The 27,361-nt window shown below is 40.9% G+C and overlaps 1 protein-coding gene across 9 annotated transcripts in view; it reads right to left on the minus strand.

The window, feature by feature from the left end:
* Nucleotides 1–930: 930 nt before the first annotated feature.
* The window catches only part of LOC143029172 (sorting nexin-14-like), a 184,921-nt gene continuing 158,490 nt past the window's right edge, over nucleotides 931–27,361 (minus strand). For all 9 annotated transcript variants that reach the window (XM_076191673.1, XM_076191678.1, XM_076191676.1 and 6 more), the window contains 2 exons: nucleotides 11,628–11,818; nucleotides 931–11,378 (listed from right to left, as the gene is read on the minus strand). In XM_076191673.1, coding sequence (XP_076047788.1) covers nucleotides 11,292–11,378; nucleotides 11,628–11,818 — 278 coding nt within the window. In that variant the 3' untranslated portion in view covers nucleotides 931–11,291. The remainder of the gene's footprint in view (nucleotides 11,379–11,627; nucleotides 11,819–27,361) is intronic.

A 27,361-nucleotide genomic window follows, 5' to 3' on the forward strand; every position in this document is an offset into this window, starting at 1 on the left:
GTCACCGAATCTCATTAAAGACATTGACAGACTGGAAAAAGTACAACGGCGAGCCACAAAACTGATTCCAAATATAAAAAATAAATCATACAAAAATCGACTTAAGCACATGAATCTGTTTTCCCTAAAAAAGCGTAGACTCAGAGGTGACTTGATACAGGTCTTTAAGATTTTAAAGGGAATTGACAACATCAAAAGTGACCAAATTTTCACATTGAATGAGAATCAGACAAGAAACAATGGTCTCAAACTGTCCGGAAATAGATTCAATTTGGAAGTAGGTAGAAACAACTTTGCCAACCGTGTAGTTAATGAATGGAATAAACTTCCTGCACAGGTAGTGCAATGTAGTTCAGTTCGAAGCTTTAAGAATCATTTAGATAAATACCTGAGTAAGATGCTGTAATGATTATAATTTATGTTATATTATTTGGTTTTGTTTTGTTATAATTTGTCTGTGATTTTCATTTATTATTAGTTATATGTCAGTTTATAATAATTTACTCTTTACCTGTTTGTTTGTTATTCAACTATACCTATGCATTTATTTATGTATTTTATTTGTTATTTTTACATTATTATAGTTTTAATTTATCATTATTATTATTATTATTATTTTTTTTTTTTGCATCCGACCTAGATATGGATCAAAAGGTCTCCTGTCGGCATGCTCCGCCTTTGTAATCCTTAGTGGATGCCTTAAGACTTCCAGTGCCTCCACAGAGTGAAAGAAAAGTAACAGCTGAAGGGGCTGAATAGAGATGAAAGAAAATGGGGAACACTAGGTAGTGTGTCACAATGCCAAAGTTGTGACACAGCTTTTAATCCCACAATAACATGCAGCCAATACCCCAGATGGGGTACATAGTTTCCAAAATCCAGTTTTCACTACGAAATGTAAGAGTAGGGGGAAGAAATTATTACAATATCTTTTGATCATATCATTTATTAAGCAACAAAAATCACAACTTTGGAATACAATTTCTTTTATCATAGATTATTCTCCCAACCAGAGTGGAGTTAGCCCCCTTTATTGAAGCAAAGAAGCCTTTCGTGAACTGCATACCCATCTAACCTTGTTCATAGTTCCTTATGTAAAGCTTCAAGTACAGCCTTCATGTTAGGTGGTACAGTACACTTTAGCCTGTGAAATCACACTGAATCTGAAGAATACATGAGAACTGATTTATATAAACATTAATTCTTCATCCACAAGGACTGCAGTACTCTTAATGCAGTACTACATAGTACATTACTAGTTTCTCCTTTGAACTCAGTCATTTCCACTGATCAAATAACATTACTACAGCTACAGTAGATTGACCTGATATGTTCTCAATAATTTACTGAATCCATATATATAATATATATATATATATATGTATATATTTATGTGTGAGTGTGTGTGGTGGAGAAGAATACTGCCACCAAGTTTTCCCAGTTGGGTCATAAAAGGCAACAAAAATGGAATGGGGATAGGATTGGGCATCCTACTCTCTGTAGCCCCAGAGGGGACATTCCTAAAAAAATCAAAGGCATAAGAAGGTCTGGGAGTTTTCCATCCAGAACCCAAAGGTTTGGGTCTTCTAATGTGGATGGATATACAAATGAGAGTAAAAGAGAAGAGATAGGCAGTATGTGAGAAGAAAGATGTATGTGTTGGCACTGAGTGAAACTAAGTTGAAAGGGAAGAGTGAGTTTGAGTTTGGAAGTGTAGTTGGGAGGGTGTTAGGAGTGAAGAGAGGATGAGGAAGAGAAGAGGGTTGCTATATTAGTGAAGAGATAGGTAAATGTGTGGAGTGTAAGGTTTCTTCAAGCTTAATGTGGATGAATGTGAAACTGGAGAGATGTGGATTTTTCTAAGTGCATATGGGCCTGGTAGTGAGAAGAATGTAGAGGAAGATTTAAACAAGTGCATAGAGGGTTTAGGGAGAAATGTCAATGTAGATTTTGATGCTAGGGTAGGAAATGAACCAATAGATGGAGTTGTTGGGAAGTGTAGAGTTCTAGGGAAAAAAAAACATAGTGGAGAGTTGATGGTGATGTGTCTCGAAAGACAGTTTATAGCAAATAGTGTTTAGGAAGAAAGTCAAGCATAAGTACACATGGGAGAGTGGTGGATGGAAGGGTGGTAGATAGGACTTTAATGGACTACATGTTCTATGGGGAGAGAGTAGGGGAATATCAGATAATTTTTTGGTGGAGGTTATGTTAAGAGTGGACTGAGGGAGAAAGAGGAAAAGGACAAAAGGTAGGGAGATATTTAGAATATATACATATACCAATTTTTTTGTCTCTTACAAGAGAGGTAGAAAAAAAAAAACACTGATGGTGAACTGGCTGGTGAGGTTGTTTAATGTTTGTCTAAATGAGGGTAGAGTGCCAGAGGACTGGGGTAGTGCCTTATAGTTCTGCTTTACAGGGGAAAAGGGGACAAGCATGAATGTTGTAGTTTCAGAGGGATCAGTTTGGTGAGTGTAGTTGGCAAAGCTTATGGGAGGGTTTTGATTAGGAGGATGAGGATGCATTATGTCACCTTGGCTGTTCAATTTATACATGGATGGGGTGGTGCATAAGGTAAATGCATGGGTAATGGGTTTGGAATTGGAGATAGTTAAAGAAAATGGATAAAAATGGGAGATAAGCCAGTTGATGTTTGATGACGATACTGCACTTGTGGTAGGATAAGAGAGGGATTAAGGAAATTAGTGACAGAGTTTGGGAAAGTGTGTGACAGAAGAAAGTTGAAGATAAATGTGGGTAAAATTAAGGTGATGTGATGTACAAGTGGAGGTGGCAGCAAATTGGAAGTGAGTATTAAGGAAGAGACTGAAGGAAGTGGATAGCTTTAGATACTAGGGTGAGAATGTGGCAGGAAAGGGAGGAGTGGAAGTGGAGGTAGAATGTAGATTGAGAGAGGCAAGTAAATGTTTTGGGAGAGCTAAAAGTGTAATAAGAAATAGATATTTGGGAATGGATACTAAGAGGAGATTGTATGAAGGAGTGATTGTGCCAACAGCACTATATGGGGCAGAAACATGGAACATAAGAGAGGAAGAGGTGAGTTTGAATGTATTTACCTAGTTGTATTATATGGGAAGGGAGCTATGCTCGTGGTGACCTGTCTTTGTATCTTTCAGCATCAAGTTTTTTCTTAAAATCTTGAATAGTGCTTGCATACACTGTTTCTTTTAGATATCCAGCACTCTGTGTGGGAAGCTATTTTTTTTTTTTTTCAGATCTCTTCTATAGTTATCTTTTTTGAGTTTCTTTCCATGACCTCTTGTTTTTCCATTGTCATTTTTTAGTAAATCATTCCTATCAAGGATTTCCATTCCTTTCATGATTCTATAGTCATAAGAGTGCATCTTTCTCTCCTCTGCTCCAGTGTGGTGGTTCCAATTTGGATAATCTTTGTATGTTAATTTGGAGAGAGCTGGTGCCAACTTTGTCGTTGCTCTCTGTGTTCTTTCTAATTTCCTTATACTGTTTTAGTGCTGGGTGTCCATAGTGTCGCTGCACATTCCAGTTTTGGTCTTATTAATGTAACTAATATTTTTTTTATTTCTTCATTCAATTAGTCAAATACCACTTTCATTGACCTTGATAGGTTGAAGGTTTCTCCGACTATTTTGTTGATATGTTTATCTGGTGTCATGTGTTTACTGATTATTACTCCAAGGTCTCTTTCCTAGTTCACTTTTTTGATTTCTTCTTCACCAATTTTATAATTTTTTGATATTGTTTTTACTTTTGCCAAACTCCATTATACTATATTTCTTGATACTGAAGTTTACTTCCCACTTTTGAGTCCATTTCCAGATTTTGTCCAGGTCTGATTGTAATGATTCACAGTCCTCCTCTGTTCTTACTTTCTTTAGTATTTTTGTGTCATCTGTGAAGAAATTCATATAACACTCAACTCCTTCATCAATGTCATTTATATATGTATATGGCAAACATGATTGGAGCCAGCACCGACCCCTGTGGGACACCACTTATCATTTCTTCCCACTTCGAGAAGTATGATAGGGGTTACTAGGCTGGATAGAGTGAGAAATGATGTGGGGAGAACAGGGTGGAAAGGGAGTTGGGAAATAGGGTTGATGAAAGAGTACTGGGATGGTTTGGACACATGGAAAGAATGAGTGAAGAAAGATTAGTAAAAGAGGTGTGGAAGGCAGTGGTGGAAGGAGTGAATATGAGCAGACCAAGGATGAGATGGATGGATGGGGTAAAAGGGGTATTGGGAAAGAGGGGTATGTCTGTTGAGGAAGGATGGGAGAAGACAGAAGATAGGGGTGAGTGGAGAATGTTTGTGTATGGATGATGCTGTGATGCATGTGGGGGAGTGGGTGGGTGATGGAGTATGTGTGAAAAATAAAGTGACACAGCTCAAAGGGATTTCTCCCCATATTCTCCATTTCTTCATGAGGGGATGGAGAGGAAGTGTTGCCGATTTTATGAAGTGGCCTTGCTGTGGATGTACTGTGTCTTGCAACACTGCTTTTGACCCAGGACAGTGGGCAAGATGCAGGGATGACCCATCATCCAGGAAGAGCCAAGAGGGAGGGAGGGGTGTGGATGGAAGTGGAGCATGTGGGGATGGAATGGGTGGGAGTGGATTTAATGCCTTTGCTTTTTGGCTTACCTCCCTTGTAAGAGAAAAAAACCTCTGGTTTATTTATGTATGCATGTACTAGTAGGATTTTTTGTAACTTGTTATATCTCATCATCTTACTAGTAAATCACAGAACTGACTGTATTAGTCTCCATGCCTCACACTGCCAGTGAATTCCTGTATTCCTTAAGTATGGATGAGAAATGGCTTTTTAGAAGAACTGAAGGTCTTCAGATAAAGATCATCAATGCTGAGATTTCCATGGCATTTAATACTATATGCATTAGAGAAAAATTGCTGCTTAAAATACACAAATATATACAGGGTGCTGTGGTAATTGTTTTGTTGTTTCAGGGATGTGATAAGATGTGGGTAACCACACCACTTGAAACAAAAGCAACCAATTAGTATACATTGAGACTTTGTCTCAGCAACACCTTGCATCCATGGAGAGAGCTTTATATTTCCTTATCTATGGAAAAGGCATGTGATACTTATGTTAATCTCCACAAGATCTCAGAACTGCTAAAAGTGACTGAACAGTTTGTCAGGACCGTCAGGAGGGAGTTGATTTCTTCTGACTATGATTATGAAGGTGTTGCTGAGAGGAATTCTCAACGATCGGACACCATCAGGGATGCCGAATTTGTCACTCCATTGCAAGCCATGATTGATAAAGACCCCACCTGGTCCATGAGGTCTATTGCCAGAGAGCTGCAAGTGTCTGAAGGCACTGTAAGGAAATGTTTGCACAAAAATATCAGATACAAGACATACAAGATGCCTAAGGGTCAACTCCTCTCTGCAAAGATGCAGAACTGCTTAAAGAAGAGCAATAAGATACTCAATAAACTGAAGCACCCTCTGGAGAACGACATGCTCTGGTTCTTTTCAGATGATAAGAACTTCTGTCATAACAACAGGTGGTTGGCTGTCTGTCCCAAGGATGTGCTGAGAGTCATGAAAACCAAGTTTCCTGCAACTGTCATGGTGTTTAGGGTAGTCTGCAGCGAGGGCCAAGTCTCACTCCGGTTCTTCTTTCCCCAGAGGCTCTGGGTGAGCACTGAGTGTCCTATAGAACCATGTGAAGCTATGGATTGAGGAAGTAGCTGCTGATAGACCCTATGTGTGGCAACAGGAGTTGGCACCATGTCACATCTCCAGAAAATCTCAGAAATGGCTCTTCAACAATTTCTTTGACTTTGTTGCCCCTGATGTATGGCCCCCTAACCCACCTGACCTCAAACCTGTGGACTATTTTGTATGGGACTGTTGAATGAGATACTAACTGCACCCCATGCAAGAGTAAGGATGATCTGGTCAGTTGGATCAAGGTCGTCTTTGCCAATCTCTGCAAGGAGGTTGTGAAGAAGGCCTGTGCCAGGTTTTAAAGTGTGCTGATACAGAGTCTTTTTTTTTTTTTTTTTTTTTTTAAATAAATGCATTTTTACCTGTATTGGGACTTTTTTGTGACCCCAAAAATTTAACAATTACCGTTTGCACCCTGAATATATATATATATATATATATATATATATATATATATATTTACCTGTATTGCAACTTTTTTGTGACAAATGTTTTTAACAATTACCGTTCGCACCCTGAATATATATGTATATATATATATACACATACATGTTCCAAGGGGAGACAGTGGGGGAATATGAGATCATTGTTTGGTGGAAGGTAAGTTGAGAGGGGAGGATAGATGGAGAAAGAGGAAAAGGACAGAAGGTATGGAGGTGCTTAGAGTAAACTGCTTAAATGAGAAAGGAAGAAGGGGTACAAGAAGCTGAGAGAGAAAGGGGAAGGAGTGAAGGATAGAGTGAAAGAGGAATGGGAATTGTTCAAGAAAGGAGTCACAAAGTGTGCAGAGTTGGTGTGTGGATCAAGGAGGTTGGCAGGAAATAGAAGGAAGGGTAGTGAGTGGTGGGATGATGAAGCAAAGAAAGTTGTAGAAGAGAGGAAGCAAGCATTCACAGATTGGTTACAAAATAGGACAAGAGAATCACATGAAAGGTACAAAGAAAAGCGAAGTAAAGCATAAAATAAAGGAGGCAAAGAGGAGAGCAAATGTGAAATGGGGTAAGAGTATGACAGAAAATTTTGAAAGTAATAAAAAGATGTTTTGGAGGAAAATTAAGAGAGGATGAGGAGGCGAATCAAGTAGAGAAGAAATGGTGAAAGGTGCAGATGGAGAGATGATAATGGAAGAAACATAAGAAGAAGATGGGCAGGGTATTTCAGGGAGTTGCTAAATGTGAAAGAAGATAGGGAGGGAAAGGTGTTGTAGCGGGAAGCACAAAGAAAATGACTGTGATGAATGAAGAGAATGGAGGAGAAATAAGGAAAGATGAAGTGAAAGCAGTTATTAAAATGATGAGAGTAGGCAATTGGGTTGGATGTCATGCAAAGTGTCTAAAAAGGGAGGTACAGTGATGGTGGACTGGCTGGTGAGGTTGTTTAGTGTTTATCTAAAAGAAGGTAGAGTGCTGGAGGACAGGAGGAGTGACTGTATAGTTCCATTCTACAAGGGAAAAAGGGACAAGTGTGAGTGTAGTAGTTTCTAAGGGATCAGTTTGTTGAATGTAATTGGGAAGGCTTATGGGAGGGTTTTGATTCAGAGGATTAAGAGAGGAACAGAGGGAGTAATTGGTGAGGAACAGTGTGGGGTTTAGGACAGGTGGGAGTTGTGTGGATCAGATTTTTGTGGTGAGGCAGATATGTGAGAAAGCTTTAGGAAAAGGTAAGGATATTTTTTGGGCCTTTATGGATTTGGAAAAGGCTTATGAAGAATATGGCAGCAAATTGGAAGTGAGTATTAAGGAAGAGAGACTGAAGGAAGTGGATGGCTTTAGATATTTGGGTGTGAATGTGGCGGGAAAGGGGGGGAGTAGAGGTAAAAGTAGAATGTCGATTAAGAGAAGCAAGTAAATGCCTTGGGGATTAAAAAAGTGTAATGAGAAATAGACATTTGGGAATGGATGCTAAGAAGAGATTGTATATAGGAGTGATTGAGCTGAAAGCATTGTATGGGACAGAAACATGGAACATAGGAGAGGAAAAGAGGAGTCTGAATGTGTTTGAAATGAAATACCTGAGAAGTATGGTAGGGATTATTACAGTGGTAGTGGAAAGTTTGGGCGCAAAACTACAGGTGTCATAACATTTTGCTAAACTCAAAATACACAAAAGATACCAATTTCCAATCAAACTTTTGGCTATTTCTTTAATGCTAGCATCTGTACTGTTATTTAGACAAGACAATATGCACCACTTGGCAACTCTGTTTAGTTGCTCCCGGGACCACGTGGTGTCAGTTTGTAAACATCTCTCACATGGACTAGTAGATTTTTTGTGGTGGTCTCTGTTTTTGTGCCTTGATATCTCTGTAATGAAAAGTGGTAAAGAGCTGGGAGGACATAATTGTTGCTATTATAACCTTCTATAAGGAGGGTTATATGTGTAAAGACATAGCCACTTGTGTGGGAATTGGAATGTGGCAAGTGTAAAAGAGGACCAAGAAATTTTGAGATGGAAGAGGTGATGTCATTCCTACCCCTAAGCCTTGTTCTGGTTGGCCAAGGAAGATATCAAATCATACTTCTAAGGTTATTAAGAGGCAGTTGGATAAAGATCCAACACTCATGGCTTGAAAACTGAAGGAAAATAACTCTGCACTGCTGCAAGACATGTCTGTAAGATGCACTTCTGATCATTTAACCAAAGATTTACAATACCATAGTTGTAGTAAGGTTCTTCCCATCTTAAGTGCAAAAAACCTTACGTGATCACATAGTTTTTTGTAAGAAATATAAAGATTAGACTCTAGAAAACTGGGAACAAGTATTGTGGAGTGATAAGTCAATGTTTGTGGTTTAGTCAGGCTGTAGGTCGAAGTGTGTGAGGCACCCCAGGGGGTCGGACACTAATGACCCATGTTATATAGCTGCTGTGGTGAAACATGCACTAAGTGTTAAGGTGTGGGGTGGTTTGTGTTTGGTGGAGTCAGCAATTTAGTGTTTCTTGAACAAAATGAGTGTAAATCAGCACAGTTATTTTGAGTTATTGTGTGATAACCTGCCTGAAAGTTTTGAAAAGCCCATGGCATAGAAGGAAAAGCCCATGGCATAGGAGGAAAAGTGTTAGAATGGATTAAAGCTTGGATTAGTAACAGAAAACAGCAGGTCACCATAAATGGAATAAAATCTAGGTGGGGCAATGTTACTAGCAGGGTCCCCCACGGCTCCGTTTTGGGTCCCTTGTTGTTCATTATGTACAGAAACAACTTCGACGATGGCATAAATAGTGATGTTAGTAAGTTTGTGGACGACACTAAAATAGGATGCCTAATTAGGTCAGGAGATGATGCCCAGATTCTGCAGGATGATCTTAATAAATTGTTAACATGGTCGGTGAAATGGCAAATGAACTTCAATATTGCTAAGTGTAGCGTGTTAAACGTAGGGCTACAAAACCCCGAAAATAGATACAACTTAGATAACACGTGTTTAGAAAAATATGAGTGCGAGAGGGACTTGGGAGTTCTGGTGAGTCCGGACCTTAAAACCAGGAAGCAGTGCATTAGCGCCAGAAATAAAGCTAACAGAGCATTAGGCTTTATTGCTAGGATGGTAATGAATAGAAGTGCAGAGGTAATCATTAAACTCTATCTAGCGATAGTTAGACCCATCCTTGACTATGTGGTACAGTTTTGGTCTCCATCCTACAGAATGGACATAAATTCACTAGAATCAGTACAGAGAAGAATGACCAAAATGATACAAGGACTTGGAAATTTGCCTTACGAAGAGAGGCTTAGGCACCTAAACTTACACTCTCTGGAAAGACGCAGAGTGCGGGGTGATCTAATAGAAGTGTTCAAGTGGATCAAAGGCTATAACAAGGGTGATGCAAACAAGGTCATCATAATAAAACAACAGGGCAGGACTCGCAGTAATGGGTATAAACTGGACAAATTTAGATTTAAGAAGGAAATAGGCAAGAATTGGTTTACTAATTGGGTGGTCGATAAATGGAATAAACTTAGTAACCATGTAGTAAGCGCTGAAACTATCAGTTGTTTTAAAAAACGATTAGACAACTTTATGGATGGGGATGACAGGTGGTGATGGATACAGAGCTGCCTAGTGTAGGCTTTATGGTCTCTTGCAGTCTACTTTATTCTTATGTTCTTAAAAGTGTAACGCTAGCTTGTTTGTGCAGGATGGAGTTCCTACTCACACAGCTTGGTCTATACCCCACTGGTTAGAGGACTGTGGTTTAGATTACTTCAAAAAGTGGCCTGGGAATTCACCAGAACTAAATCACATTGAGCACATGTGGCATATCATTAAAAAACAGCTTTGGGATCGTAACATTTTGATTGTAGCAAAGCTTAAAATAGAAATACAGTATATTTGGGATAATATTGTTCCCCAACATGTAGAAAAACTGGCAAAAGGCATTCCAGCCTGTTTGGAGGTTATCATGAGCTGTTTAAATGTCTATTTAAAAGTCACAATTGTTTACATTTGTTTCTCATCAATTTGTGCCCAAATTTTCCACTACTAATGTAGGCTGGATAGAATGAGAAATGAGGAGGTGAGAAGGAGAGCAGGGGTGGAAAGAGAGATGGGAGATAGGATTGATGAAAGAGTATTGGGATGGTTTGGTCACATGGAAAGAATGAGTGAAGAAAGATTAGTAAAAGAGGTGTGGAAGGCAGAGTTGGAAGGAGTGAACAAAGATTAGTAAAAAAGGCGTGGAAGGAAGAAGTGGAAGGAGTGAACATGAAGGGGCTACCAATGGTGAGATGGATGGATGGGGTAAAAGGGGCATTGGGAAGGAGGGGAATGTCTGTTGAGGAAGGGAGACGACAGAAGATAGGGGTGAGTGGAGAATGGTTGTGTATTGATGATGCTGTGATGCATGGAAAGGAGTAGGTGTGGGATGGAGGGGTGAGGGAGTATGAGTGAATAATATTTTGATGCAGCCTGAAGGGATTTCTCCCCATTCTCTCTTTTTCTGCATGAAGGCACAGTGAGGGGGTGGTTACTGATTACATGAAATGGCCTTGCTGTGGATGTGCTGTCTTGCTACACTGCATCTGACCCAAGGCATTGGGAGAGATGCAGGGATGACCCATCATCCAGGAGGAGCCAAGATAAGAGGGAGGGAGGGGGTGAGTGTGAGTGCAATATGTGGGGATGGAATGGGTGGGAGTTGATTTTATGCCTTTGTTTTTTGGCTACCTCCCTTGTAAGGGGGAAAAGGCCATTGGTATATGTATGTATGTGTGTATACATGTATGTATATAAGTAATCAAATATAGCAAATAAATTATAAATTAAATGTATGATAGTACAGAAAGTAGAAAGAGTATTTTTAAAACTACCTAGTGTTGACTCAGCCAACACCCCCCTCATAGGTATGAACTTTGATTTGGCTACCTTCCTAATAAGGGGAGAAGGCCTTTGGTATATGTGTGTACTCAATGTTTCCTATCAACAACTGATATGACAAGATTATTTACAAAAAATGAAAGACTAAACCAAGCTGCCATTATCAAGTGGAATGTCCTTTTTAATGCTTTATGTATTTGGTTTGAGTTTGTTGTGAAGGCGTTTAGGTTGTCCCCTAGTGCCTAACCAGAGTGCAGCAAGGATTACTGCTGCAGGAAAGGTGAAGTGAAGTCATGAGCTAATTCAGGAAAAAGTTCTTCTAACACCTTATCCAGGAGAACATACGAAAGCTGAAAATAAAATAAATAAATCATGAATAATTACATCAACAAAACTGATGTACCTAATTCAAGCATTTTTTATAAAAAAGATGTACTTAATGCTACAAGTAATGCTACATGAAAATGGTTATCATGGCATCAGTAATGATTAATGCCAAATTCATTGCTGATAATGAGATCTGAATGTATTCAATCATCTCAATGACATAATATGAGTGGAAACCATTCAGAGACAAGAGAGACATCATATATTGTTACCTGTTTGTTGAGGATTGGGTGCTGGAACAAATTCACTAAAGTATTAGCTCCTTCTGTGTACTGGTCCTCTGTTAAGAGAAAGCCACGAATAGTTTTGGGAAGGAGGCTGACAATTTCATTTCTCAGTTCACTTTCACGAGCTCGCCGGTCTGCAGAGGTACGGTCAGAGGGTGCATCTATGAACAAAGCATCTGAAAATGGAATTCATAATTAAATAGGAATAAATACTATAGTACTGAGAAAGTCCAATGTCATTTGTACATACATATACCAAGGGCTTTTTCCCCCTTACATAGGAGGTAGCTTAAGTAAAGTATATATATATATATATATATATATATATAAAGGCATAAATCCACTCCCACCCATTCCATCCCCACACACTCCACTCCTCCCTCCCTCTCTTCTTGGCTCCTACTGGATGATGGGTCATCCCTACATCTTGCCCAGTCTTGGGTCAGAAGCAATCCAGCAAAACATGGCACATCCACAACAAGATCACTTCATTTCATTTGTGACCCCCCTCTCTATCCCTGTCATGCAGAAAAAGAGAACACGAGGAGAAATCCCTTTGGGCTGTGTCAAAATATCATTCATACATAACCACTCCACAACCCCCCTTCCCATCCCCCACCCACTCCCTTCCATGCATCACAGCATCATCCATACACAACTACTCTCCACTAACCCTATCTTCTGTCTTCTTCCTTCCTACCTCAACAGACATCCCCCTCTTTCTCAAATCCCATTTTACCCCATCCATTCATCCAATCCTTGGTTGCCCCCTCCTGCTCACTCCGTCCAACTCTGTCTTCCAAACTTCTTTTACTAATCTTTGTTCACTCATTCTTTCTGTGTCCAAACCATCCCAATACTCCCCTATCAACCCCATCTCCCAACTCCTCCCTATCCCTCACTCCATCCAGCCCAGCAACCCCCACCATATTTCTCAGACACCTCATCTCAAACATACTCCTCTCTTATGTTCCATATTTCTGCCCCATGTAGTGCTGTTAGCACAGTCACTCCTTCATACAATCTCCTCTTAGCATTCAATCCCAAATGTCTATTTCTCATTACACTTTTTAATCCTCCAAGTCATTTACTTGCTTCCCTCAATCTACATTCTACCTCCACCTTCACTCCTCCCTTTCCCACCACATGCATCTCCAATTATCTAAAGCTATCCACCTCTTCCAACCACTCTCCCTTGATACTTACTTCCCATTTGCTGCCATCCTCTCCCCTTGCACACATCATCCTACTTTTACCTTCAACTTCCTCCTCTTGCACACCTTTCCAAACTCTGCCGCTAACTTCCTTAATCCCTCTTCTGATCCTGCTATAAGCACTGTGTCATCTGCAAACAACAACTGGCCCATCTCCCCTTTTTCTCCATTTTCTTTAACCATCTCAAATCCCCTGCCCATTACCCTTGCACTTACCTCCTCCACCACCCCATCCATGTACACATTGAAGAGCCATGGCAACATGACACACCCTTGCTGAAGCTCCATCTTTACCTCAAACCACTCACTCTCTCCATTTTCCATTCTAACACAGGCTTTAATACATACATATACCAAGGCTTTTTCACCCTTACAAGGGAGGTAGCCAAAAAGGAAAAGGCATAAAATCATTCCCACCCATTCCATCCCTGAATACACTCCACACCCCTCCACCCTCCCTCTTATCTGAGCACCTCCTGGATGACGGGTCATCCCTGCACCTTGTCCACTGCCTTGGGTCAGAAGCAGTGTCGCAAGATACAGCATATCCACAGCAAGGCCGCTTCATTAAATCGGCGACCCCCCTCTCCGTCCCCCCATGCATAAAAGGAGAAGACGGGGAGAAATCCCTTCAGGCTGCGGAAAATTTTGCTCACACATACTACCTCACCCCCCATCCCCCCAACCATTCCACCTCATGCATCACAACATCATCCATATACAACCATTCTCCATTTACCCCTGTCTTCTGTCCTCTCCTGTCCTTCCTCAACAGACATTCCCCTGTTCCCCAAAGCCCCCTTCACCCCATCCATCCATCTCATCCTAGGACGTCCCTTCATGTTCACTCCCTCCACATCTGCCTTCCATACCTCTTTTACTAGTCTTTCTTCACTCATTCTTTCCATGTGTCCAAACCATCCTAATACTCTTTCATCAACCCTATCTCCCAACTCCCTTTCCATCCCCGTTCTTCTCCTCACCTCCTCATTTCTCACTCTATCTAGCCTAGTAACCCCCATCATACTTCTCAGACACCTCATCTCAAACACGTTCAAACTCCTTCTCTCTTCCTCTCTTATGTTCCATGTTTCTGACCCATACAGTGCTGTTGGCACAATCACTCCATACAGTCTCCTCTTCGCATCCATTCCCAAATGTCTATTCCTCATTACACTCTTTAATCCACCAAGGCATTTACTCGCTTCTCTCGCTACCTCCACCTTCACTCCACCTTTTTCTGCCACATTTGCACCCAAGTATCTAAAACTATCCACTTCCTCTAGTCACTCTCCCTTAATGCTCACTTCCAGTCTATTGCCACTTTCACCCCTTGTACATCTCATCACCTTACTTTTACCCACATTTATCTTTAGCTTTCTTCTATCACATACTCTCCCAAACTCTGTCATCAACTTCCTCAATCCCTCCTCCGATCCTGCCACAAGCGCAGTGTTGTCCGCAAACAACAGCTGGCTCACCTCCCACTTTTCTCCATTTTCTTTAACCATCTCCAATCCCTGACCCACTGCCCTTGCATTTACCTCTCGCACTACCCCATCCATATATAAGTTGAACAGCCAGGGCGACATAACGCATCCTTGACGATGTCCCACCTTTACCTCGAACCACACACTCTCTCCATTTCTAATCCTGACACAAGCTCTACTTCTCTCATTAAAACTCTTGACAGCTCCTAGAAGCTTTCCTCCTATCCCATATATCTGCATAACCTCCCACAGTGCCTTTCTGTCTACCCTATCGTAAGCCTTTTCCAGATCCATAAAAGCCAAAAAAACATCCTTCCCCTTTCCTATAGCTTTCTTACATATTTGTCTTACCACAAAGATCTGATCTACACAACCTCTACCCGTCCTAAATCCACACTGTTCCTCACCAATTACTCCCTCTGTTCCTCTCAATCAAGATCCTCCCATAAGCCTTCCCAACTACACTTAACAAGCTAATCCCTCTGAAACTACTACATTCGAACTTGACCCCTTTTCCCTTGTAAAGTGGAACTATACAGGCACTCTTCCAGTCCTCCGACACTCTACCCTCTCTCCAGCAAACATTAAATAACCTCACCAGCCAGTCCACCATCACTGTACCTCCTTTTTTAAAACATTCTGCATGGCATCCATCCAGACCAGGTGCCTTACCTGCTTTCATCATCTTAACAACTGCCTTCACTTCATCCCTCCTTATTTCTCCTCCATTTTCCTCACTCATCACGGTCATTTTCTTAGCATTTCCCACTGCAACTATCTTTCCCTCCCTGTCCTCCTTCACATTTAGCAACTCCCTAAAATATTCTGCCCATCTTCCCCTTACTACCTTTTCTTCCATTATCGTCTCTCCATCTGCACCTTTTACCTTTTCTTTTCTACTTGATTCGCCTCCTCTTCCTCTCTTAATTTCTTTCCAAAACATCTCTTTATTACTTTCAAAATTTTCTGTCACATCTGCTCTCGTCTTTGCCTCCTTTACCTTTTGCTTTACTTCTCTTTTGTTTTCTTTGTACCTCTCATATGACTCCCTCGTCTTATTTTGTAACCAATCTGTGAAAGCTCGCTTCTTCTCTTCTACAACCTTCTTTGTTTCCTCATCCCACCATTCACTACCCTTCCTTCTATTTCCTCCTGTCCTTCTTGTTCCACACACCATCTTTGCACACTTTGTGACTCCCTCCTTGAACCATCCCCATTCCTCCTCCACACCTAGCTCTACTTTATCCTTCACTCCCTCCCACTCCTCCTTCAGCTTCTTGTACTCCTTCTCCTTTTCATTTAAAGAGTTCACTCTAAGCACCTCCCTACCTTTTGTCCCTTTCCTCTTTCTCCACCTATCCTCCACTCTCAACTTACCTTCCACCAGAAAATTATCTGATATTCCCCCACCCTCTCCCCTTAGCACATGTACATCCTTAACTCTTCCTATCATAGTCCTATTTACCACTACATAATCCATCAACGCTCTATCTACCACCCTTCCATCCACCACCCTCTCCCATGTGTACTTATGCTTGACTTTCTTCCGAAACACTGTATTTACTATCATCAACTCTCTTTCTAGACACATTTCCACCATCAACTCTCCACTATGATTCTTTCCTGGAACTCCACATTTCCCAACCACTCAATCAATTGGACCATTTCCTACCCTAGCATTAAGGTCTCCCAGTACTATTACATTGTCATTTCTCCCCAAATCCTCTATGCACTAATTTAAATCTATCCAAAAGGCCTCCCTTTCTTCTACACTCTTCTCACTGCCAGGCCCATATGCACTTACAAAGACCCACATCTCCTTTCCCAGTTTCACCTTCATCCACATTATCCTTGAGGAAACCTCCTTCCACTCCACTACACGTTTACCCATCTCTTCACTTACTAGAATAGCCACCCCTTCCCTCCCTCGCCCTCTCTTCACTCCTGATAACCTCCCACTTACACTCCCAAACTTACACTCACCCTTCCCTTTTAACTTAGTTTCACTCAAAGCCAACACATCCATCTTTCTTCTCACAAACATACTACCTATCTTTTCCCTTTTACTCTCATCTGTACTCTCATATAAACTCTTAGCTGTTCTTGACAGTTTTCCTCCTATTCCAAATATTTGCAATACTACCACAAAAAACTAGTCAATGCAACCCCTACCTTTCCTAAAGCCACACTGTTTCTTACCAATTACTCTCTCCATTCCTCTCCTAATCCTCTTAATCAAAACTCTCCCATAAGTCTTCCCAACTACACTTTACAAACTGATCCCCCGGAAACTACTACACTTACATTTGTCCCCTTTTCCCTTGTAAAGCATAACTATAGAGACACTCCTCCAGTCCTCTGCCACACTACCCTCTTTTTGACAAACATTAAACCTCATCAGCCAGTCCACCATCACTGTACCTCCCTTTTTTAGACACTACACATGACACCCATCTAGCCTAGGTGGCTTGCCTGCTCTTATCATTTTAATAACTGCTTTCACCTCATCTTTCCTTATTTCTCCTCCATTTTCCTCATTCATCACGGTCATTTTCTTAGCATCTCCCACTGCAACCACATTTCCCTCCCTATCCTCCTTTACATTTAGCAACACTAAAATATTCTGTCCATCTTCCTTTTACCACTACCTCTTTCATTATCACCTCCCCATCTGCACCTATTACCTTTTCTTCTCTACTTGATTCACCTCCTCTTCCTCTCTTAATTTCCTTCAAAAATATGTTTTTATTGCTTTCAAAATCTTGTCACACTCTTCTCCTATTTTAAATCTGCTCTACTTTTTGCCTCCTTTATGTTATGTTTTACTTTTGTTTTTTCTTTGTGCCTCTTACATGTTTCTCTTGTCTTATTGTACAACCAGTCTGTGAAAGCTCATTTCTTCTCTTCTACAACCTTTTTGGCTTCATCATCCCACCAGTCATTACCTTTCCTTCTATTTTCTCCCTTCCTCCTTGTTCCACATACCATCTTTGCACATCTTGTGATTCCCTCCTTGAAACATCCCCGTTCCTCCTACATTCCTAGCTCTACTCTATCCTTCACTTCCTCCCACTCTTCTCTCAGCTTCTTACTGTACTCCTCTTTTTCTTTCTCATTTAAGTAGTTTACCCTAAGCACCTCCCTACCTTCTATCCTTTTCCTCTTTCTCCATCTATCCTCCCTTCTCAACTTAGCTTCCACCAAAAAATGATCTGATATTACCCCACTCTCTCCCTTTAGAACATGTACATCAAAAACTTTTCCTATCTTCTCCTGAGTGTCACTGTATAGTCCATTAATCACTTTGGTATGACTCGCATATATGTGCGCAAGCACTGGGTTGCTAGATGTACAATGATTTGATGACACATCATGTCTCATGCGCAATATGCCCGATGTACAATGATTCTATGATGCATAACCGTTGTATTTTTTCCAATCTGTCAATGTCTTTAATGAGATTCGGTGACCATACGGAAACAGCATATTCCAAATGTGGGCGAACTAACGATTTATATGGCTTGTTGATGAGTGATGGACTTTTGAAGTCAAAAGATCACGCAATCAGTCCTAGAATCTTATTTGCTTTCTCAGAGACTGAAATACACTGCTTGTATGATTTGAGATCATTACTGATAATTATGCTGAGATCTTTTTCACTATCCACTTTTGTTAACGAATTTCCAAATAACTTGTAATCGTACTTACTGTTATTTTTACCTATGTGCATTACTTTGCATTTACTTGTGTTAAATTTCATAAGCCACTTTTCAGACCATGCTGTAATTTATCTAAATCTTCTTGAATATCTAACCGGTTTAAGTGTTCATTTGCCATTCCGCACAGTTTTGTATCATCAGCAAATTTGGAAACAGTAGTCCCCAGAAGTGCCAGTTGTTGATGTGTTGACAGGCTGATGAGTGATGTGTATTTACCTAGTCATATTCTATGGGAAGGGGTACTATGCTCATGGTGTCTCGTCTTTGTATCTCACAACATCTAGTTTGTTCTTAAATTCATGTATGGTGTTTGCACACACTATTGTTTCATCCAATTTGTTCCAGACATCCACCACTGTGTGGAAAGCTGTTTTTTTTCTGATCTCTTCTATAACTGTCCTTTTTGAGTTTCTTTTCATATCCCCTTGTTTTTCTTCTATCCTAATTTAATAAGTCTTCTCTCTCAAGGACTTCCAAGCCTTTCATAATTCTATAAATGGCCAACAGATCACCTCTTTCTCTTCTTTATTCCAGGGTTGTGTGTGTGTTCACAGTAGGCCTATCTATTTTCCCCTGCCAGTTCGTCTCTCTCTACCTCCCTCAGCCCCCTCTCTCTCTCTCTGAGCTTGTATAGGATACAATTACCAGAACCCTTTGAGCTTTTGGCTTGGATAGACATCCTTTGCTGACCTTTGTGTTTACTGGAAAAATATGTTATGAGGAGTGGGACACAGAGAATGATGAAGAGTCCCTAGAAGAGGTATTTAGTGATGATTTCACTACTGATGAAAAACAAGTTGTGAGTGAAGAATGGACACTCCTTGGTGATCCATTTAGTAATTGGCATCTTGAGGGTGTGCCTCCCTTCACTGCACCATATGAAGGCATGAGGCCTTAGAAGGACATAAGTGCTTTGCACCTTATGATGCCTTCAAATTATTCTTTAGTAAGGATGTGATGGAAAAATTGTGTCTGTGTACTAATGCAAAGGTTGAGATTTTTTCACCAAGCATCCTGAAAAAGAAGGAAAATAAACAGACTTATTTGGAGAGAAGTGACTGTAAGTGACCCATATATGTTCATTGCTCTTTGGTTCACAATGGGCCTGGCCACACTTCCAAAAATGCATGACTAATGGTCCACCAACTGGGTGAGGTCTGGACCACCAGTATTTTGTAAAGAAGTGATGAGTAAGGACCAATTTTTTAGCACCCTTAAGTTCTTGCAGGAGTAGATAGAAGTGACCCTTGTACCAGAATTGAGCCATTTATACACTTGATAAGGGACAACAGCCAGATGATGATGACACCTGGTTGCCTTGTAGCTGTGGATGAAGCCCTTATTCTATGGAAAGGGCTGCTGCATTTCAGGATGTATATCAACAGCAAAAGGGCGAAGTTGGGAGTTAAGTTGTTTGTATTGTGCCTGTTTGATGAAGCTTGGAGGTGGATATTCCTGGAATGTGGAATTTTACTACGGCAGAGATGTATAACACATAGGAGATGAGGCTGCCTCACACTTATCTGTATCAGAACAAATTGTAGTGTATCTGATGAAAGACTTGTTAGATGAAGGGAGGCATGTCATAACAGACAACTGGTATACCAGTCTCAGATTGGCTATGTACCTAGACCAAAGGAAGACAATGCTCACAGGTATTGTGAGGTCCGGGAGAAGCCCTCCTAATTTACCTAGTTGATTATACGGGAAGAGAGCTATGTTTTTTTCTTGTCCCAACTTAATAAATCACCTATATCTACGACTTCCATTTCTTTCATGATTCTATAGTCAATAGATTTCCTCTTTCTTTTCTTTGTTCCAGGGTTGGCAGTTCTAGTTTGGACAATCTTTGTTCGTATGTCAATTTGGAGAGTGTTGGTGTCATCTTTATCATTGCTCTTTGTATTCTTTCTAATTTCTTTATATTCTTTTTAGTATTGAGTGTTCAGTGTTGCAGCATACTCCAATTTTGGTCTTATCAGTGTAACTAATATTTTCTTAACCATTTCCTCATCCAAAATTGATATATTTGTCTGGTGACATGTTTTTGCTGATAATTACTCCTAGGTCCCTTTCCGAGTTCACTTTTTTTACTTCTCCTTCATCCATTTCATAATTCCTCAATATTCAATTTTTACTCTTTCACAACTTCATTATACTACATGTGATAAAAATTAGTTGTTGTTGTTGTTGTCGTTCCCTAGACTGTCTGTCCGAGCAGTCCCGTCTCCCCAAGGAATGCCACAGCCGAAACTGGGTTTTCCCACAAATCCTTTATAAAGTGTATGTTGTGTTGTTTGCGTGCATGATTGTGTATAATGCAGTCTTCCATTATGTGTTGTATGGTATGGGGTGAAGTGTTACATCCTGGGCAGCTGTTCACAATGCAGTCATCCAGCCTCTTCTGGTAGCTTAGAAGTACTGGGTGGTGGCCGCACCGCAGTCTGGCTAGGTGGATTCAGAAGGGTGGATATCAGGGGGTCTGGCATGCAGCAGTGTGTTGTCTTTCAGTGTGTTAATGGAGCGATGAGTGATATGATTATGAATATGTTTCCGGAGGCTGGTATTTGGTGGTTGTGGAGGAAGAGAAGAGAGTATCTGTGTGTGATACAGGTCTTTGGGTGTTGTTTTAATGTTTCTTGGTGTGTGTGGGTGTTCTGCTATGTAGTGTAGCGGGTGTGATGTGTTTGTGGTGGCTACAGCAAGTGTTTGTGTGCCTCTCATGTCGAGGTGGTCCTTGACTTTGAGGACTTTTGTTTCATGGTGTAAATGGTCTGTAGGTGTTGTATTTGTGCAGCCTGTAATTGTTTTTAGGGCTTTGTTTTGTATGATTTGAAGGGTGTTGTGGTGTGTCTCACTGAGATTAGGAGCCCATGCAGGACTCGCATAATTCATCACTGAGCGTATGCATTGTTTGTATATTGTTGTATTAGTTTCTTTGTTTTGTCCAAATGTTGTTCAAGTGATTGACTTAAGTGCGTTAAGTCTAGGTGTGCATTTGTTTTTTATGTTTGTGATGTGTTGTTTGAAAGACATGGATGTATTGTATGTTACACCAAGAATTTTCGGTGTGTTTGTGTGTGGTATTAGAGTGTTGTTGATGTAGAGATGAGGTATGTATTTGTGTTCTTTTGTCCAGTTGGTGAGAAGTGTTGCTGTAGATTTGGTTGGAGCTATTTTGAGTCTGTTTGTGATGAACCATGTGTTGAGTGTATCAAGGTATGGCTGGATTATTTCTGCAGCTTTGTCTGTGTTACGATGTGTGCATGTGATTGTTATGTCGTCTGCGTAGGAAGAGATTTGTATTTCTGAGGTGTCTGGTGTGGGTAAGTCATGCATGTATAGATTAAAGAGAGTGGGGGATAGAACAGAGCCCTGTGGTACTCCATTCTTAATGTTTCTGATGTGCGATGATTGGCCATTATATGACACGTAAGCATTCCTACCTGCCAGATAATTGGCCAGCCATCTTTTGGTGTTATTGTGCATGTCTGTGTTATATATTCTATTTGTTAGGTTGTGGCGGGGGATAGCATCAAAAGCTTTACTAATGTCTAATGTTATAAGAAGTGTTCTGTGGTGGGGCCTATCTGAATTGATGCCATCTAAAATTCTTTGTGTGAGGTTTATCAGAAGAGTGTTTGTGGAGTGTAGTGGCCTAAAACCGTGTTGTGAGTTAGCAAGGGGAATATGTGGTGTGACAAGTTGAAGTATTAGGCGTTCAATGACTTTAGAGGGGGTGCAGAGAAGTGTGATTGGGTGGTGCAATGTTGGGATTGTTGGGTCTTTCTTCAGTTTTGGAATGGTGATTATTTTACCATGCTTCCAGATGTTGGGTATAGTGTTGTGTGAATAGCTGTAGTTTGCAATCTTTGTGAGTGCGTGTATACCTTGCGGTCCAATGTGTTTTAGGTGGATGTTACTTATGTTATCAGGGCCACAGGCAGATGAGTATTTGAGATTATGTATTATGTGTTTTGTCTGACTGTCTATGAAGGGTGTATAGTCTGAGTCTGTGGGAAAGTCTTTCTTACGTCGAATAGTGCATTGGTCGTCAGGGTGAGAAGTGAGATGGCTTGTCTGTGGAAAATGATTTATGAGTGTGTTTGCTTGTTGTCTGTTTGAGGGTAGATTGTCTGTTGTTGTGATTATTGCTGAGTGAGAGCGTGTTGTGTTACTGTTGGATAGTGTAATGCTGTTGAGTGTTTTGTACAATTTGCTGGTGTTTGTTTTGTGATCAAGTGTATTGATAAAGTTTTGCCAATTTTGTGTTTTTTGTTTGTGTATTTTATTGGCAATCACAGTGTTTAGTGTTTGTATTTGGTCTGCTATGTTTTGAGGGATAGGTGTGGGGGTATCGTGTTTAAGTGTGTCTCGTTGTCTGATGAGGCCTTGGATTTCTGGTGTGAAGTTGGGGTTGTGTGATTTTCTGTTGCCTCTAGGGATGTATCTCTTGTCTGCATTTTGTATGATTGTATTAAAAGTGTGCACAGCATTGTTTATGTTTGTGATTGGTGTACTGTTAAGTGTTTCAAAATGTTGTTCTGTCTCTTCAGTAAAAGCTTCCCAGTTAGCTCTCTTGTAATTGGTGTATGTGTGTCTGTGGCCAACTGGGGTGCATCTTGTTTTGGTGGTGATGATGATTGGAAGGTGGTCAGAACCAAGGGTTCCAACCACTCTCCATGATATTGGGATTAGGCAGGGGGAGCAGAAGGTGATATCAGAAGAGGAGGGAGTGTAGAGGGCTTGGTGTGGGATATGTGTATGACTATGTGTGTTGTTCATGATAGTCAATGAGTCAAATTGAGTCTGTATATCAAGCCCTCTGTCTGTGTCATGGTTGTCGACATACCAGGCAGACGACTTGGCGTTGAAGTCACCACCCATGATCAGGGGGGAATGTACATGTTAACTATTGTCAGTGTTGATTTGTTGCTTGTGCGGATTCGAATGGATTGGATTTCTGTAGTGTTACCTGTGGTAGGGAGAATTTTGGTTGTGGCACTTGTGTCCACAAAACAGATGGAGTGGTGGATCAGGGTGATGAGTCCACCCCCATTGCCGTCGGTCCGGTCTTGTCTGATGGTGGTGTAATTATGAAATGATGGTGTTTTGTGTGAGTGTCTTAGTTTTGTTTCTTGTATAATTGCAATGTGTATGTTGTGTTGTTTAAGAAAGTGTTCGAGTTCATGTTAATACCGTCAATGTTGTGTGTTCTGTATGTGTTGTATGTTGCCATTTGGGGTTGAGGTTGGGGTGTTAATGGGGAAGGTATAGGATTTGGGTTAGAAGGGGGGAAAGGAGAGATTGGGGACAAAGGAAGGGGAGTACTGATTGGGGATAAGGGCAAAGGGAAATTGGGAGTGGGTAAGGGTGCTGGCTGTGGTTGGGGAGGTGGGAGTGGGGTTACTGGAGGGCAGGTAGAACATGTCCAAGTGTTTGTGTATTGTTTTGTGTCAGCAAGTGTTGTACAAGTGAGGTGGGCCCAGTTTTTGCACATATTGCACTGAACTGAGCCCTTTGTCTGTCTGCTCGAAGTAATAGTTTTAGAGCATGTTGGGCATGTGTATTTTGTGGTGGGCCCAGGATTGCTCTCTACATCTCCGGCTAAAAGTAGAAGAACAGGGGTGATTGCCAGAAAATCACCCCTCGGTGCAGAAAAAACGTAATATTGCATGTTGAGAAAAAAGGATTGTGGTACTCCCCAAGGCAGACGTAGCTCCTCTTGGGGATCGGTGTATCATTATTTACAATGGCAACACAGTTGGTCTAGGTCCGGCATACCAAACTGTTTTCTACTGTTAATGCGTGTGAGTGTTTCTTTTATGTTGTTTTGTTTTGTTATGTGTTGTGTTAATAATGTTTTAAATGGTTGTCTGTATTTATTTTGTTTTGTCTGTTATGCATTATATCTGTTGTTTTGTGTTAATGCCGTGTTGTGTGATTATCAGTAGTTATTTTGTTTTGTGTCTCTGTTACAGATATGGTAGCCTGGTATTTTGTTGAATAAAGCTTGGATTTTGCCATTAAACGTTTCTGTCTCATTTCAATTTATTCAACAAATACCCATCATGGCCACACTGCTGAAACCATTCAGACTGGACACAAATCCCAGCTCATCTACAGTGGCCAAGGAGTGGAAACATTGGCACTGGACATTTACTAACTTCATAGAGGAGAGTGGAGAGGCCGCACCAGACAAATTGAGGGCTCTAGTGAATTGTGTGTCCCCAAATGTGTATGAACTAATTGAAGACTGTGCTACATATGAGACTAAACTAGAGAGTACTTATGTAAAGTTACCAAATGAAGTTTTTGCTAGGCACGTTTTGGCAACATGATAACAAGTCAGGTGAATCCCTTGATGAATTTCTAAGGGAGTTACATAAGCTAAGCAAGGATTGTAACTTCAAGCCAGTCACAGCTGAACAATATTGGGATGAGCTGGTACATGATGCATTTATTAATGGTATTGCCTTAGCATTCATGTGTCAGCGTCTGCTAGAAAATAAATCATTGAATCTGGAGGCTGCATACAGTCAAGGCTGTACATTGGATCTTGCCCAGTGTAATGCTGATGCATATACATCCCCATTGCCTGTTCCTCATGTTGCTGCTTTAGTTCCAGGACAGCAGGAACAGCCCAGTGATGACCAGCAACAGCAGTCAACGAGAGAGGAAATGGAAAGATCACCTGGAGATTCAACTGTTGCTGCTGCATACTTATCTAAGAAGAGATGCTATTTTTGTAATAAAGCATTCCACATTACAAGTAGAGTGAGTTGTCCTGCACATGCTGTTACATGTAACAAATATGGTAAAACAGGTCCTTTTGCAAAAGTCTGTAGATCCAATGCTAAGGCTTCAGATAGCACTACTGCTATGTTGTATAACCCCACTTTGCTCACAATTGCTACCACTTTTCCAAAAACAATTTCACATGCAGCTATGGACATCACTGTAAATGGTCTTTCCCTCATCCTCTCTTCACTCCAGACACCCTCCCCACTCTACTCCCAAACTCAAACTCACCCCTACCTTTCAACATAGTTTCACTCAATGCATTTACCTAGTTGTATTATACGGGAAGGGAGCTATCCTTGTAGTGACCCATCTTTGTATCTTTCATCATCAAGTTTTTTTCTTAAAATCTTGAATAGTGTTTACGCACACTATTTCCTTATCTAACTTATTCCAGGTATCCACCACTCTATGTGGGAAGCTATTCTTTTTCAGATCTCTTCTATAATCATCCTTTTTAATTTTCTTTTCATGTCCTCTTGTTTTTCCATTGTCCCATTTTAATAAATCATCTCTATCTAGGATTTCCATTCCTTTCATGATTCTATAAATGGTCAGTAGATCTCCTCTTTCTCTTCTTTGTTCCAGAGTTAGTAGTTCCAATTTGGACAATCTTTATTCATATGTTAATTTGGAAAGAGTTGGTGCCATCTTTGTAATTGCTCTTTGTATTCTTTCTAATTTCTTTATATTCTTTTTAGTACTGGGTGTCAATAGTGTTGCTGCTTATTCCAGTTTTGGTCTTATTAGTGTAACTAATATTTTTTTAATAATTTCCTTATCCAAATAGTCAAATGCCACTTCCATTGACCTTAATAGGTTGAAGGTTTCTCCGACTATTTTATTAACCCCTTCAATACGGGCCACATCGCACATCTGGCAGCATTAGCTGCCAGACGTGCGATGTTGCGTCACAGTACTCGCATTATAAAGAATAAAATCACTGCTCTATTGCTCGTTCTCTTTCACCCCTGAATTTTGATAACCATAGAAAATATGATGAAGCCAGTTTACAGAGTATGAGGGTCACGCAGGTACGACTACAATAAATATAATCAAGACGCCGACGTCGGCATCCTCGCGTACCCACTTGCTCCTCATGACGCCTACGTAGGCATCACCGTATGGAAGAGGTTAACCCCTACCATATGGTGCCGCACACGTAGGCATCATGAGGAGCAAGTGGATTCGCGACGCTGCCATATCGGCGTCTTGATTATATTTATTGTAATCGCCCCTGCGTTTTGACATTCTCCCTAATCTGCTCTTAATCACATTCTCTATGGTTTTCAAAATTCACGGGTGAAAGAGAGAACGATCGATATAAGCGGTGACTATATTTTATGATGCGAGTATTATTACGACACGTCGTAGGCATTGGCTGCTGCCCGCGAGATTTAAGTCCCAGAGTGAAGTGGTTAATATGTTTGTCTGGTGACATGTCTTTGCTGATTATTACTCCAAGGTCTCTTTCCAAGTTCACTTTTTTTATTTCTTCACCAATTTGATAATTTCTTGATTTTCTATTTTTACTTTTTCCAAAACTCTATTATACAGTAGAACCTCTACATATGAATTTAATTCGTTCCAGGACCTACTTCGTATGTTGAAATGGTCATACATACATACATACATATACCAAGGCTTTTTCCCCCTTCCAAGGGAGGTAGCCAAAAAGGGAAAGGCATAAATACACTCCCACCCATTTCATCCCTAAACACACTCCACACCCCTCCCACCCTTCCTCTCATCTGAGCACCTCCTGGATGACGGTTCATCCCTGCACCCTGCCCACCGCCCTGGGTCAGAAGCAGTGTCGCAAGACACAGTACATCCACAGCAAGGCCGCTTCATTTAATCGGCGACCCCCCTCTCCCTCTCCGAGGACGGGGAGAAATCCCTTCGGGCTGCGTCAAAATTTACTCACCCATTCCTCCTCATGCAGTCACAACATCATCCATATACAACCATTCTCCACTCACCTCTGTCTTCCGTCCTCTCCCTTCCTTCCTCAACAGACATTCCCCTCTTCCCCAAAGCCCCCTTCACCCCATCCATCCACCTCATCCTAGGACGTCCCCTCATGTTCACTCCCTCCACATCCGCCTTCCACACCTCTTTTACTAGTCTTTCTTCACTCATTCTTTCCATGTGTCCAAACCATCCTAATATTCTTTCATCAACCCTATCTCCCAAATCCTTTTTCACCCCTGTTCTCCTCCTCACCTCCTCATTTCTCACTCTATCTAGCCTTGTAACCCCACCATACTTCTCAGACACCTCATCTCAAACACATTCAAACTCCTTCTCTCTTCTTCTCTTATGTTCCACGTTTCTGCCCCATACAGTGCTGTTGGCACAATCACTCCTTCATACAGTCTCCTCTTCGCATCCATTCCCAAATGTCTATTCCTCATTACACTCTTTAAACCACCAAGGCATTTACTCGCTTCTCTCAATCTACATTCTACCTCCACCTTCACTCCACCTTTTCC

This window comes from Oratosquilla oratoria, chromosome 10, assembly GCF_046742065.1.
Source record: "Oratosquilla oratoria isolate Oo_2021 chromosome 10, ASM4674206v1, whole genome shotgun sequence".
NCBI lineage: Eukaryota > Metazoa > Arthropoda > Malacostraca > Stomatopoda > Squillidae > Oratosquilla > Oratosquilla oratoria.